The sequence below is a fragment of the Xiphophorus couchianus genome, chromosome 3 (genome assembly GCF_001444195.1).
Source record: "Xiphophorus couchianus chromosome 3, X_couchianus-1.0, whole genome shotgun sequence".
NCBI classification, from domain to species: Eukaryota; Metazoa; Chordata; class Actinopteri; order Cyprinodontiformes; family Poeciliidae; genus Xiphophorus; species Xiphophorus couchianus.
This window is the reverse complement of record NC_040230.1, coordinates 23,901,422-23,917,725: the sequence shown is the minus strand read 5'-3', so window position 1 is coordinate 23,917,725 and position 16,304 is coordinate 23,901,422. Positions and strand designations below refer to the sequence as shown.

Sequence of the window (16,304 nt, the reverse complement as noted above, 5' to 3'; positions counted from 1 at the left end):
CTAGCTTTAACCTGTGGTTCACACTCACGCAGAGAGCTTTTAGGGTTACTAGGTATGACTGAGATTGATTGATAAGTGTTCCGGGTTATACTCTGTCTCAAGCCCACTGTCAGTGGGAGCTGCTTCCTGTGTCCTGTAAGTTTCTGAAACTGATAGTTAGAGGATGATGGGTATTGAATGTACTAAATCTCTGTTGATCTGACTGACATAAAGAGGTGAACTTTCAAGCTGTCAAAACAAATCTACTGAATATCAGAACAACCGAAGAGAAAGAGAGGAGGAAAACTGCAGGGGGTTTTTTTGCCCACTGTTTATTTTGTGCATGGTCAAAAATTTGTCACAAGTAATAGCAGCATATTATGTTACTAATGCATTAGAGTTAACCCAAGACCTAGTTCCCCTTCTCAAACTCTATGGATAAATGCCAATGTTGCCTTGCTTTATCTAATGAAACATACATTTCTTTAGCAGATTTAACCTTATTACTGATTGATTAAAACTCTCAAAAGAATCATGCTACTTTGGGAATGATTTAACGGATTCACAATATTTCCAATTTCCGATGAAGGTGACTGAAACAGTGTACCTTATTCTGGACTTAAACCAATATTTTTTTCTGGAAAAATCAATGCCATCAAAGTTGGAGGTTAATCTCATTAAGTTTAGGACTTTATTGAAAGCTTGCAGCTTGCCAGCAGTGTAACGGCGAGTATCTTTAGTTGCTTATGTTTTATAATGATAATATTGCTTTGTTGCACCCAGTCCAGTGTTGAAGGAAATGTAAACTACCAGATACTTATCCACCAACTTAACAAATTGTCTTGGCAAAATTCTTCCTGAACAGAGAAGATGAGCTGTTTTTGCACTTCTTACACTGACTTTTATTATACATTTCAATGGATTTAGGCTGAATTTCACTGCTGATTTTAACTTCTGTTATATTTCAATTATTGTCCTAAAAGTTAAAATTGAATTGTTAAAATTCATCATTATTTACACAGTGGCTGTTGTGACTGATTGGTGTAGTTTGTTAAATGAATAAAAAACTTCTTGATTTCTATTCAATTTTAGTTACCTTTCACTTATGAACCGTGAATGATGAACATTTAAAAAGAAATAAAGTATTCAAACATGGTCAGTTTGCTTTTCACTGTAAATTAAACTAAAAGTTTGTGTTTTTCAGTTTGGTGAACTTCTTACATTTAAATTTGTCATAACACATTAAAAGTTCCACCAGATTTATTATTCACGAACAAATCTGGTGCAACTTTAGCTATCTCTCTATCAGTTGTGAAAAATGTCTTAGCTGCTTGAAATTACAGCTGTGAGAATAGATTTGAGTGAATTAAATAATATTCCTCAAACACAAGACGGAAAAGTTCTGCTATGTCTGTCGTATAGTCAAATTAGAATAGCATATTTGTAATCAAATATAGAATACAACATGCTTTCCATCTTCAATCATTAGATAGAATGTTTGTACTGCATTTAAATGAGTCTTTGTTGGATTTCAGATTTTAAAGTTTAAATCTATTTGTTGTATACGTTTCAGCTGGTAAAGCTGGTTACGGTTGCAGCTGTGCTCTCTTCTAATGTAGCGTCAATAATGTCACTCGTGAAAATTTCTCAGAATTTTTACATAGCCTGAGAAAGTTTTTTTTTTCTTAATTTCTCTCCTATTGTTTGACTCGCCTATAATATTTTCTGATGCATTTCTTATGCAATTTTTGCCAGAGAAGAAAATTGTCTACCGATGTTCTAAATGCAAATTCAGTGCCACACTCTGTTAATTGCATGACAGCATTGAGACACCGTGCCAAGAACCTGTCAAATATGCTCCAGGCAGTGTGTTTTTGCTGCATTCTTTTGACCCAGTGGATAACCCCAGCCCCTTCTGCTGCTGTTGAGACTTTATTATTTGTATTTTTTATTTTTTGCTGATTTCCAAGCAAAGCACTGCAGAGATGGATACAGATTGTTGTACTAGAGGACGGGTTTGACTGGGGAAGGAAGTAGCGGGGGCCTGGAGCCACAGGGAGCATGGTGGTTTTGCCAATGGAGAGGGGATACTGAAGAGTGACAGAAAGGAAGAAAGGAAGCCAGATCAGTGTAGTTGGAGAGGGGGATGATATGGCAGGCAGACAGAGTGTGAAAGGGAGAGAGTTGTACTTAGAGGGGGAGTTGATGGCATGGAGTGAAAGGCAGGTTTCCAGGCCAGACTTGAGCTGCAGGAAATTATTTATGAGCCTGAACAAGATGATGCTTCAGCTGCCTATGATGAATAATCTGTGTGTGCGTGTATGTGTGCATGCGCTTGCAACAGAAAAGGTGTGTGAACAGTATTGCAGTGATAGAAGCCAGAGGGCACTAGGCAGAAATCCCCCTCAGACACACACACGCCCACACACCCCCACACACGGACATTCGCATACATACACACCCAGCTATGGTGAGCCCATTAATCATTTATCACTATCTTCCACAAAAGAGAGGAGAAAGGGTGACTCCTAAAACAGTCATGGGCCCTACCCTTGCGTCTCTAACATGAGATAGCCACCTCATGCTCCTGATCTATCAAAAGCTCACACACGCATTCTGAATAGAAACTATCCTGTGATATGTAGAGGGCCCCTGTCTAATCTCACCTATATGTCAAGTTATTCAAAACCATACCTAAGTAACTGCATGTTTTCTTTTGTTTTTTTGTTTTTTAATTTAAACTGATATAAAAACTAACAACAAAGCCTATACTTTTACTACATTCAGTATACAGGCCCCATAGTAGGAGCTCGGCACACTAAATGTCAAAAAGTGTTCACTGCTGAGATGGAACTCGTATAATTTATTTTCAACTTTGTTGGTCCACCCAATGTCCACAAAAATCTGGGGAGATTTCTTAAGAATTTGCTCCTTAGCTGGAGGGGCTATGCTGCTTTGCTTGCCTCTTTATAACACCCTAAAGGTGTTCTAATACATTCAAGCTAAGCTACACACTTGGTCAGATTCTAGTTTCTAGTTTTTATTAGCTAGTATGTTTGTATATCCAGAGTTACCATGATTACTACAAATGCGTGATCACCTAACATTTATCAAAGTGTGGTCCCACAGACACTTAGACTTCTGTCTTTTATTGTTGTTGGCGTTATACAATCAGTTTCTTCTTCTGGATACATTCATCCAAACACATCAGGAAAATGTTAAGTTGTTTTTTTTAAATTGAAATATGGGACTTTTACATGTAGGAGAGATGTTATTTGTGTGTTTGTGTGAGTGATTTTTATACTTAAATGCACTCAGAAACCGCCCACAACTCGCAGAGCAAAGTGCCGTTCAAAATTGATTATTGTAAAATCACGATGCACTCAATTACCGAGCAGTACTAAGGTTAACTAAATTGCCTTAGCAAACACAGGGTACAATTTACATATATATATATATAATTTTTATTTTTAATTTGAACTTGATCTATCAGGGTTATAACATTATTACATTTGTTTTAAGTAATTTAGTAGACTTCTAATAGAACACCATCATCAAGGAGTGACAGAAAGGAAGGGTTTAATTCAGAGTCAGACAGGAAATAAAGCATATTTAGTGTTTGAATGTCATTTAGATCATTTTTAAATTATTCATTCAGTTTTCTGTGGCAATAGTCATGGCAAATTACTGTTTAATAATCATAACAAACCTTGTAAATACATTTCCTATTACCTGTAAGTAATACATAACACAAAATAAGGTTTCTAAAACTGATCAAAATTTTTTATTTAGCAAATATAAATTTTGCGATCCTAACAGGCCTAAGGCAGGCAAAGTTTAGCTTGGTCCAACATTAGGAGGTGGAAAAATAAGCTTCTGTGTCTTTTTAACCAGCACATGTAAACAGTTTCAATTGTCTCTTTTTTTTTCTTTTTCTTTTACATTTATTCCTACAGGAGCACTCTATATCTCAGTTTCTATTAGCCTTTTAACAAATATGAGCTTTTGATGGTGGCTGTCCGTGGCGTTAGATGTTCTTGTTAGTGAATGATACGCTTAATGTTCAGAATGCGTTTGAGTCTCTGTCAAAAGTGGTTGTTGAAAACCAGGTGCACAATCTTCTGAAGGCCCGTAATTACAGAGAGAAACCACATCAGACATCTGAACTGTGCAAGCACAGACACTCGGACTGGAGTAGTTTTAGCATCTATGTCTTTGAGACTCAAAAGAGCTGGTACAAACTTGTTTCTATATAAAAGTGGTCCACTGAAGGCCGTTTGAAGTAGTTTGTTTCCTCGGTTTATATCTTCCTGCCTTTTAGGTTTTCGATTTGAAAGCAACTTTTAGCCAGGGGTTCAGAGTGTGTAAATATCATCTGTCAGCTTTGAGCTGCAGATTAGGAACAGTTTTAGATTAACCCATTTGAAATGAAGAAGGCTCTCCTGTTGAAACATGATGAAGAGCAGGGAACTCTTGTTTAAGCCTCAAGAAAAGCCAGGAATAAACGTATTTTTACTGAATCTTCTGGAAAGAATATTAGATTAAAACACATGTATGCATGTCATTAGTAACTAATAGACCAGGTATCATTATGCAGGCAGTTTGTCAGCAAAAACTTTTAAATAGCAATTTTGCTGTTTCTTATTCTTTCTTTCAGTTTGGTGATGTTGCAGGGTATTTATTCATAGGAAAATATTTGTATTCTTTTATTTTTAATAAAGCACACAGTCAGATTTACATCAACAGATTTCTCCCTCATTGGCTGAAAATGACACTCAATCTACAGTCATCAGTAAAGGAGGTTTCCCTGACAGTCACCCCATATGTTTTACAGTATGTTTGTTTTTTCACATAAGATCATGAACCAATATTACTGCATAGTCATATTAATCATAATCTTATTTAGTCCCTTAGGCTTATCCAAAGCAGAATTATGTTTTGGGGGTTTTTTTGAGTTCATCTAAATGTTGTCCTAGCTCATATTCAGTATTAGGCTTTGCACCCAGCACTGCTGAGATCTCCTTATGTTTCCAGTGTATATGACCACAAATGTGCAAATAAATGTGTGTATGCTTTTTAAAATCGTTTAATGAAAGGAAACTTTAACTTGACGAAATTGAATAATATACCCAATGTTTTAATAAAAAGTGTGACTTGGTTCCAATGAATTTCTCTGCTATTTACATGAGCCGTAGAAGCTATACAGCAAATGCAAAATAAAATAATTAAAACGAAATTGTGAGAAATGCAGGTGATTTGTGCTGTCTTCTTGTCTTCACCTTACCAACATATGCTCTTAGTGATAATGTGTTTATGTTTGCTTCTATGTGTGATTGCGTGGGTGTGCGTGTATCGGCGTGTGTATCTGTGTGCATTTTGAGTTTCTGCTTTTGCTCCTGCTGTACAGGGTTTCAATACTGTTACATTTTTAAGTATCTACACCCATGTGCTTCCACATTCATTCTCTGTTTACCCGCCTTCTGCCAAGAGCTATTTTGCATTTTTTTTTTTTTCCATATTCTCTCAAAAATGCAACTTTGGGTAATGCAGAAGAGAAAGCTTCGCTTTTGAGTTTTAGATGTAAGACTTCTTATTTCAGTCAGAAGTGCTTTGCAAAAGTATTCATACCCTCTGAATTCGTTCACATTTTGTCACCAAGTAGCCCATAATTATGGAATAAAAGGAAGCAAAAGCATGACTTTCAAAGTGTTTTGCACTTAAAAGGTTAGAATAAATTCAATTGCCTTCAGAGCAGTAATTAGTATAAAAAAAATCCACTTATGTGTAATTTAATTCCATCGTGATTATAGCTCCTTTGTATGCGTTTGTGAACATTAGTAGACAAACAGTGTCACAAAGATGAAGGGACAAAGATCAGGAATAGGAGTGTTGGGAAGTTTAAGGCAGAATTAGGAAAGAAAATAATTACCACTTAGAAAAGGAGTGAGTTTAGAACAACTGCAAATCTACCAAGACACAGTCACTAACCTAAACATATGGAGGGATGTCATTGTTGAAAGAAAAGCCATAAGAAGTCCTATTAAGTCCATTAAGGGATATTTGGCAAACATGTTTAAAAAGCTGCTCTGGTATGATTACACCACAGTTGAACTTTTAACGATTACGTGCAGAATGCCGTTTGGTGGACAAATAGTGCTGTGCATCACCCTAAATACACCAGCCTTACCATGAAACAAGGTGGTGGTAATATAATGATTAAGGGATTCATTTTGTTAGAAACGACAGGAAAGCTGGTCGGTTGGGAAGATGGATAAAGTTAAACAAAAGCAGGGGTGGTGGTTAAGCTTTTAGAAAGCCGGTGGCTTAAAAATACAGCTGAGTCATTGTTGTAGTTTTTTAAGATCGAATCCTGTTCATGTGTTCATGTGTTGGGATGGCACAGTCTAAATGCACACCTAAACCAATTTACAATCGGTGGCAAGACTGAAAATTGTGATTAAATGATGCTGTCCATAAAATGGGACTGATCTTGACCACGACTGCCATCAACCACCACCATCTTCAATAACTCTTTGAAGAACATGAATCAATGAGCCACAACAGCGTTTAATTTCCTTTTGGGATTAGTGAAGTATTTTTGAATTTGAATTTGAATAGAGCCAACTTGAAGTAAGAATGGGCAAAATTTTATTTAGTTTAACTTTCAAGGCACTTAAAAATAAATTAGTCTTTACAACATATAATTAAACTCATATTTAATGTTATGAGAACAACTTCAAAACTGTTGACAGATTTGCGAACCAGAAGTTGTGTAAATATGTTTTTCTTCTAGGGCTTGCATAAATCGCAGAGCTTCACCTTTTGTAGATAAAACAGCATCAATGTCTGTCCGTGTATCAATATTAATGAGCTCAGTTTTGCTAAAACTAAATTACTCATTCAGTTATTACAGCTAGAAACTGCTGACCAGATCCGACATGTGGGTGTAGTGATGGACCCGGACCTGAATCTTCAGAGAAACATAAAGACAATTACAAACTCATTCGCTCAGGTCTTCTGGTTCTGCTCTACTCTGCATCCACAGAACCAAAACCAAATATGGAGAAGCTTCTATGCTCCACTAATCTGGAACAAACTCACATAAAACTGAAAAAACGAAACAATCCCCCCACCACCCTCCGAAACACAGTTTCTTTAAATCAAGGCTGAAACCCCATTTGTTTAGAGTTGATGTTGATTAATAACAACTACAAATATTCTCTTTATTTTTCCACTGTAATACTGTAATATGCTTACAAGTGAAACATGTTTTAATGATAAAATCTGTTGAAGTTTTTGTTATATAGTAACGGATATCCGTACATCTCCCATTGTGTCAAATGCTCTTTGCATTTTATTTTTTGGACAATATCACAAACAGAATTTTAGTTATTTCACAAAAAAATTTATCCATGACTAGTTCTCCTTGTGTTATGTTCCACAGCTAATAATCCAGTGGTATTATTCTTAACCACGACAGCAAGTATAATAAATATCCTTCTGTTTTTCATGGTCATATTACATTGAGGATAACTTCATCGCCTTTTCCCTGCTCCCTTCTTCATGCGTTTCCTTATTCTGAATTATAATGATGAAATTTCTGCTTGTTTCTCACCACTTGTAAGAATATCTTTCTCACTCTCTCTCTTCATGTAACACCCCCCCACACCCCACCCCCAAAACCATCACCACCCTCATTACCACCTCCACCCTCTCTCTGTGTAGTGCCTGGCAAGGCTACAGTCTATTAAACACACAGACAGTGGGGGCTCCCCCGTGGGCTCATTAGTGAGCTGCTCCGCACAGCCTGGGGAACGCTGGAACAGACCATTCCGCTGGTTCCCAAAGGGGTGCCAGAGGATTCATTATGCTGTCGCTCCGCGTAGTCCCCTGGTGTTGGGAACATGCTGTGATGTTGTATATTGAATTAATAGGTTGGTGATTTAGGCTGTCAGTTGTCATTAGAGTCCTTGTGTTGGTTGAATATGATGTATCTTTTTAATGCGCAACATGGATGTGACAATGGATCACAGCTCGGCCACCGCTGCGTGCCACAGGTAGCTCTTTAGGTTTTGCGGTCCTGAAAAGACCTGCTTTCTGTTCATTAGGTCAGAAAGCTGGACAGTGGACCTAGTTTTGTTAACGTGTTGGGTGGGTGGCAAATTGAATCCCTCAAAATATGTTAAAAATAGACCTGAACGTCCCAACATCTGAAGTGGAAATGTGGTTTTTGTGCTGAAAGCAGCTGTTTTGATAATGTCTCTGTCACAAATACTTGCGGCGCATTATGTTTGTGTTTTAATGTATTTTTAAGTAATTTATTCAGTTTCATCTTTATTTTCTCTTTTTACTAATTTATGTTCATTACTTTGGTCAATGTTTGCTTGTATTAATGTTTTATTAATAAAGGTGGTTTGAAAATGATGGTCCTGTAAAAGCAACTTTATTAGTGCTAATTTTCTTTAGATATCACTTAAAGAATTAATTTAAAAAATAACACATTCTCATAGCATAATTAAAGATGCAGTGATCATCTTTAATTATAATTAAAGATTAAAGATGACCTGTTGCAGATCCCTGATGTCCATTTTGTTTTTGTTTTTTTTGCTAAGCTTTGACCTGCTGATATTTTGATTTTCTGTTAAGACTTATAAACAAGAACAGCACTACATTTTAAGTTTTTTAGCTTTAGTTCCAAGAGCATTCAATTTTTTTTTGCAAAAGAAGAGGAAGTAACACCTTCTATGTGGAAGAGGAGACGCTGTAAAACAGTGGATTAACTTTTTAGCTCTGGTGGCCTTTATTTGAAAGTGCTATGACAGGAAAGTAGGTAATGAGAGAGAGGGAAGACAAGCAGCAAAGGTCCCAAGGCTCGGAATTGAATTTGCGACGGCCGCATTGAGGACTAAGGCCTCCTTATGTGGGTTGTGCTTAACTCTTGCGCCACCACAGCACCCCATGAAGTAGCTGTTTTAAAAATATACAATCTGATGATATTGTTGGCATTTTAAACTTGAGTTTAATGTGAATTAAGTAAGGATTTGAACTTCAGAATCACAACCAGACGGACATACATTACACTTAAAATGAAAATCTTCATAGCAGCGGGATACAACAATATGTTAGCAAATATCAGCAAATTATAATTTCTCAATCGACCATCGTTGCGCTTCGTTCAGCCAAACAACTTCTATTATTTCGATGGCAGGTTTCTCTGGTTCAGCCTGTCGGCTGCATCATTCCCTCCAATCAGCTGTGACTTACCTGGGCGCTTTAGCTCTGCCAAGAACAGAGTCTATTTGAGGATTTTACATCCGTTGTACAGCTTCATTAAACATGGTATGTTGTTGTGCTTTCCAGATTTTGTAATTGTTTGAAAATTATCCTGACTCGTGGTCAGCTTATTCAACAAATTAGTTGAGGTAGAGAATTAACGCATTAGCTTGTTAACATCTTTCTACTACAGTTAAGGGACCTACTCCACAGAACTTTTTTTTTTAAGTCCAGCCCTTTAACTCTGAGATTTCCAAAAGGTGTCAGAATGTCCAAAACCAGTATGTTTTATAAAAGAAAAAGGTTGACAGTGCAAAAAAAAAAAAACAACTGACCTCCGCTTGACCTTAATGTTGTCTGCTGAAAGTCGAACAACCATTTCTTTGGCTTGCAACCTGAATGAACCACAAAAATGTCTGGATATGTTTTTGAAAGACTTCTTATTTTAAAATAGCTTTCCAAATCTTTTATTTATTTATTTTAAAACACCTTAGTGTAACAAAAATATATAACTTACATTTTTCTTTTCCATACTAAAAAGTTTTGCTGTTACAGTGATCTGTTTTTACTTGCTTATGGTGCATTCACTGACTGAGAAACAAAAGAGGATTTTCTGGTCTGGGCTGTGAAATTTTCCCACATTGCATTGGCTGCAATTCAGCTACAACTGGTAAAGGCACAAATCCAAAACTCTGCACAGTTTCAAAGGTTGCACCTTTTAAATTGAAAATATTTGTTTTTGCTAGAGTTGTTACCTGTATCTCCTCACTATTTATATTTCCTGTATCTCCTCACTATTTATATGGTACTCTGCAAACTAATTGTACACTAGAGGGTGAAATGCGAAAAGGGGTTTAGTTGAAGTGTCATCAGTGACACCTGCTCTACTTTTATAGGATGACCATGATAAATTGGCCTGGTGGAATTAATGTCGCCGCTATTAATGTAAGCCATTTTTCCTGAAAATGTAGTAAGAATTATTTTGGAAGACGTTCCATTGCATCTCACACCTTGGAGAGAGTAGCGTCAAAGTGATGTAACACAGTGAAACGAAATAACAACCTGACAGAGGCAATCACATCTGTTGTACTTCCTGTCTTTCTCCACAATGACTCTTGTGGGAAAAACTAATTTCCTCAGCCACAGAAATTTCATTAGCCTGTCCCCTTTGTCTGAAAAGAAGAAGCTATTTTCTGCTCAGGCAAAGGTGTGCGGTTGCATACTGTACATATGTAGCACACAAGCACAAATACAATACTTTGTGTGTTTACTGAAATTATGTTGTGTTAATTTAATTTAGTATTTGTAAATTGCTGCAGTATTCAAAACACAGTTTGAATGATTGCAATGGTTGCAGGATGCGTGATGATTTAGTCTCAAGATTTATTCTTATTAATGGAAAAATTAATAAGAAGAGGCATACTGATGCTAGGATATGGCATCAGTATGTCTTTTGTAAAAATGGTTAGTAATAAGTGAAACTTAAAGTTCCATGAAAATTTAGTTTCCTTACATTCACTGCACTGTCAAATTATTAAAATAACTCCAAAGAGATTTAAGCATGTTTTATTTTCAAATACTAGCACAGTCTTATTCAAAATTTTCTAAATATCAACATTGACTTTATCATAATATATATGTCATTGGGTATAGGTCAAAATATCACTACCAACTTTTCACTTTTTGAAATGTAGGCACATAATCAAAAAATTATTTCAGAAATTGAAAAGAGAAAATTATTTGTTTAATGCTGACTGAAGTGAAAAAACTGATATTTTCATTTATGTTTCTTCATTGAAGTATACTGAAATCAGACAGAGTGATTTTGGTTAAACCGTTCAACCCCTACTAAAAATTGGAGCTGAGTTTGTGTATTTCCCTTGCAGGATGATGCCGTGGTTCATCATATGGCTGCAAAAGCCGTAGAAAACGTCTCTTCAACCGTCTCTGGTCTCTCTCGTCACATGGCTACCACAGAGATGGGTTCCGCTTTGTGGTACCTGTTCAGTCACTCGACGGTGGAGGCCGTCAGAGTCACTGCCATCTCTGTAAGCTCACTTGGCGACATTCACTCAACACAAAGGCATGTCATGTACCTTCTGTAAAGCAGGAGAAAATATGCTTTGAGTAAAAATGTTCTTATCTAGTGCAGCTTCAAGGTAAAACTGAAGAAAAAAAGGTTCCCTGTTTACATCAGCCATATTACATAGAAAAGCATGAACATCAGTTTTCCAGTTCTGCCACAGATTCTCTATTAAAATTAGGCCTGGGCTTTGGCTAAGCCATGCAGACATTAAACATGATTTGATTTAAACCGTTCCGCTGAAACTCTGGCTGTACGTCCAACAGGATAGTGAGCCTCCATCTCAGTCTCAAGTCTGGGCTTGAGGTTTAACTATGTCTTTCCAGAATTGTCCAGTGTCCATACTTTTTCCCCATCATACATTTTCCTCAGCAGAAAAAAAAATCCCCACAGCATAATTATGCCATTATGATGTGTTACCATAGGGATGGGTCTTCAGTGTCATGTCCTAAACAGCTCTTAGAAAATTACAAATAAGACTTCCTATAGCTTTCTATTTGTTAATTTGGCCCAGCCTGCCAGTTTAAGGTGATGGTTTGTAGGTGTGCAACGCATGAATCTATATTTATTCTAAGATGAAGTCAGAAGCAGGTGGATGCTTTTATTAATTAGAAGACTTCTGCAGGCAGTTGTCTTGGATTTTATTTTGGAGTAGTTAATTAAAAGGGACTGAATGCAAATGTGTGTTACGTTTTGCAGATTTTTATTGGTAGTAAAACGGCACAGTTTATTATTTTCATAATATTTGTGCTTAATTATCTTCATTATTATGCACTTATTTTATTTGTAGGTCCAATTAAATTCCAGTAAATATCCTGAAGGCTTTAACATGACAAAATGTGTACAATGTAGAAGGTCTGGAAATATAATCACTGTTGATTATTACGCCATGCCATATTTTCAATCACCCACCAATGCACTCCAATATGTTAATTATTTTGTTATTGTGTGGGGCAAATTTTACAGGTTAGTTGTTACAGGATAACTACTCATGTATTTTCTTTAACCTCTAACACTCGAGACCCCAAGCGCAACATACTGTAGCTTTACAAAGACGTAGACCCATAATTCATGAACGACATGCAGTAAAATAGCTCATGACGAGCGCGTGTTTTCATTCGCCTTTTTCCCCAGTCTCTTTCAAGGCTATCCCGGCTGGACCCAGCAGTCTTCTTGTCGGTGATTGACAGCTGCGGCCCCGCAGCCGTCTTGGAGGGCATAGGTGGAGCAGGGTCCAGGGTGCAGCAGCACCTGCTCACTGCCGTGGCCTCTGCCCTCCTCGCCTCACACATCCACAAACATCGTATCACACAGAGCAGGGTATGTGCACTCTCTGAAGCACATGTGCAAGATATTACAAGAAGTTCAAATGTCAACTTAAAGCTATTCGGGCTGCATATTATCAAGCAGCAACGCTGTTTTAATACAGACTTGCGCAGGATATATTGTGGTTATTCAGGTTCTTGCTGATGAGCACAAGAGATTTAGTGAGAAATGTTCTTAATGTCGTCAATACATTGAAAACACCCATCAATAAACGCATAATATAAAAACCACAGTTTGTAAAATCCTTACATTTCATCCTCTCTCTGTCTTCACTGGTTTACCTCCTCTCCTCTTTTTTTCTACATAGTTCCTGAACTAAATCTGAACTGTACATGGACTAATTTGTCAGGAGTTACTTATTTAATTTTTCATGAGAAAACCCATCTAGTGTGTATGTGATGTGTTAATGTTGGGGAAGCAGAGGGGCTGAAATTGATTTGAAGGTTTTTAACTTGCAGTCTAGAATTGGTAATTGACTCTGAACTGAATTTATTTGCATTGAACACTTCCAATTTAACACCAGAATACAAACTTAGTACTTCAACTCTGCTCTAATTATAAACTGATATGCATTCACCCCCCACCTTTTTTCTCTCCCCTGGCACAAAGACAGACAGTCCAGGAGTTTGTTTACACAGAACTCTGTCTGTTTGCGTGTACGTACGCGCACGTGTGGGGGTGTACATGCATGTGTGAGAGGGACTGTGACTGTGTGCTCAGAAGCACAAACACTAATTTGTTGAGTGTGTCAGTATCTGGGCTAATTGGCTGAATGAATACGCTGCAGTCTTCTACTTCTGCAAAGCATTATGGGTAGTGGGGAGGGACTTATCAGCTAAGAGCACACGGCTGGGCTTTGAAATTAATTAACTTGGTGTGTTGCACCACACAGACTAGAACATGCTTTCACATTTGCTCCTAAACACACACACACGCACACACACTTGGTTGTGTATGGTGTTGATGATAATGGTGCTGTTAACGAATGTTGGTCAGTCCAATTTTTTTTTCCTAAAGAGTTAGTCCTACTTCTGCTAAAGGAATGGCTGTTGAAACATTTGTATGTCATAAAGTGCAGCCTAACAGGATTATATGGTTTTTTTTAATCATTTACACTTTTAAGCATAGCCCTTATTTATGTTTCCTTACTTCCCAAAAATCACCTGTAGCACAATTGTTTATACCCCTAAAATGTTAAAATGCATTAAAGAAAGCATTTCTATAATTTATGTTTCACTCTTTTCAGTTGGCGAGAGCCTAGTAACGTCTCATTAGTAATCTGTGATTTCTGTTTCACTAAGGTATAAATATATGACACAGAGGTCCATTTGTTTCAGCCATTTTGTCAAGTTTAAACTTTTCACCATACACAGAGAGCAGGACTGTAAAGGCAGAAGAAAATCTCCAAAACTCACTGTTTGAGAAGTGCAGCAAAGAGTGGCATGTAGGGGCCACTGAGTCTCAAAACAGCAAACTTTGATGTCGTCTACATGCTAATTGGTGGTTTAGGATGCTAGAAAAAGCCTCTATTGTTCTACCATCACAAACATAAACATGTGGAGGTTTTTAAGCTTTCCTTTAACTGGAACTGTGTGGTTTGCCAGTTGTTGTTTTTCAACAATCATCAGCCTGCAGACTTAAGATTCAATGGTGATTCTGTTTTGTAGGATCTGGTTCTGAAAGTGCTGCGTTGCTTGGAGAGCCCATCTGCTGTAACAAGAGCCAAAGCATTACTGCTGTTACTGCTGCTAACACAGGACAACACACACATGCTGCTTTACTGCTGCCAGCACAGGTAAACACTGTACACCACTATAGTTCACACACAGTTGAGTAGTGAACTTACTCTCTGTTATACATCATTTGATTATTTATCCATCTTAATCTAGAGTATTTGGCACAAGGTAGATCTACGTATTTGAAGAACTCAACAACAAACTGACATTATGATAACTATTTGTAACTGAGTTGTTACAAGTTCTAGGTGTTCAAAAACAGTACTAAGAGGCTAGAGAACTTCTATTTGGCTAATTAAAGACATTTTGCTTTTTAAATTGCACTTTATTCCTTGTTTCTAAAATGTGACGCCTGCCTGCTGTGCTTTTCTCAACTCACCACATTTCATTGCACAGCCTCCTGTCTGACTGCACCGAGGCTTAGAGTGGAGAAGCGTCCTCTTAGCTACAGTCAGTCTGGCAAACCATTGGCTAATTAGCTTCTCTGGAATGTAGCGGTATACATACACACACAGCCTGAACTGTCGGAGAACAAACACGTTGCATTTTTGAATTCCATTTCAGGGTGAGATTTCCCTTTAATTATTTATCTGTAGCTTTCAGTACAGCTATGTTTTCTTATCCAACAACACCGCTATATAAATGGCCTCTTCAGTGTATTCTCTGGTAAGACAAATGGATATCTGTTCTCTATGGCCGAAGAAGTATTTTTAGATTAAATGTTTGAAAACATTTTTCGATTAAAAACCAAAACCGGGTCGCAACAGAAAATTCTGATGCTGTAAATCACACAGGTCTGCGGAAACATTTATATATTAATATAAATATATTTCCCCAAGACATTTAATTTTGTCACATACAGTTTAATCATTTTCAAACTTCAAACAGTTTATTCACAGCTTGTCCTGTGGTTCATCCCACTGCATTGCAGCATTAAATATGTCACCAGCATATGATGGAATGTATATGCATGATTCTTGCATCCATACAACCCTGTTCCCACTTGGCTTTTCAATTTAACTATATGTTCAAATTACTGACACATGAATCATTATAATTCTCTTTTATTGGTGTCTCATCTGTTCTTTCCCCCTGGCTCCTCACAGTGTTTGCTCAGCTTTTTCTTGAACTGGCCCTCTTTAGAAATATATTAGGATGGGAACTTGGAGAAGGATTTTATACACCAGGGAAGAGATGCACTAAATAAAATGTTATGGCCGATTTACAAAGCCTTTTTTTAAAAAAAAAAAAACTATGACCTGCTCAAACTAGTTTTAGCCAAGTGCAATTTATTGTTGAGAACTACAGCATCAAAAAATAGAAAATGGTATTGAAAATAATTGTTTATAGCCTTCCTGCCGTGAGTAGTCAGTGCTCTTATTTTGAGCAGAATCAAGGTCGCGTTGTGTTGTATAAGACATGACTTACCCATGCTTTAAAAAAAAAAATACAGCTTAAACTGTCTTTGGCCTCTTAAATTGGTGATTATGTGGCTATTGTTGCTAAAACAGCTGCTTGTGTGTGCATTCTAGATGCTCACAGATTTTCAACAAAATCGAGCACATATCATGAGAAACAGAGGCTTAAACCTCAGAAAGACGAAACATAGGATCTATCCTACAGTCAGTTCACCTTCTTGTTGTCTGCTGAAAGTTGTGTTCTCTCCTGGAGCCTGAATGAACTGCAAAAAATGTTTTACAAGTGTTATAAAATTACACTTTTCATTTATGTATTCATCTAACTTCACTTACCTGATGCTTCAGGTTGTTACCTGAGTCCTTCTCATTCATAACAGCATCCAAACCAAAAAATTATTATATCTGTGCTGCATGGCAGCGATTAGGTATGATGTGTTAAGTGTGCGTAAAAAGATCTGGTTTCTGAGTGTCCAACTGGCTGGTTAACTG

General features: G+C 37.1%; 1 protein-coding gene across 4 annotated transcripts in view; it reads left to right on the top strand.

Moving 5' to 3' along the window:
- ulk4 (unc-51 like kinase 4) overlaps positions 1-16,304 on the top strand; it is an 87,069-nt gene that overhangs the window by 23,291 nt on the left and 47,474 nt on the right. For all 4 annotated transcript variants that reach the window (XM_028009840.1, XM_028009829.1, XM_028009834.1 and 1 more), the window contains exons 20-22: positions 11,139-11,300; positions 12,470-12,655; positions 14,329-14,456. In XM_028009840.1, the coding sequence (XP_027865641.1) occupies positions 11,139-11,300; positions 12,470-12,655; positions 14,329-14,456 (476 nt within the window). The remainder of the gene's footprint in view (positions 1-11,138; positions 11,301-12,469; positions 12,656-14,328; positions 14,457-16,304) is intronic.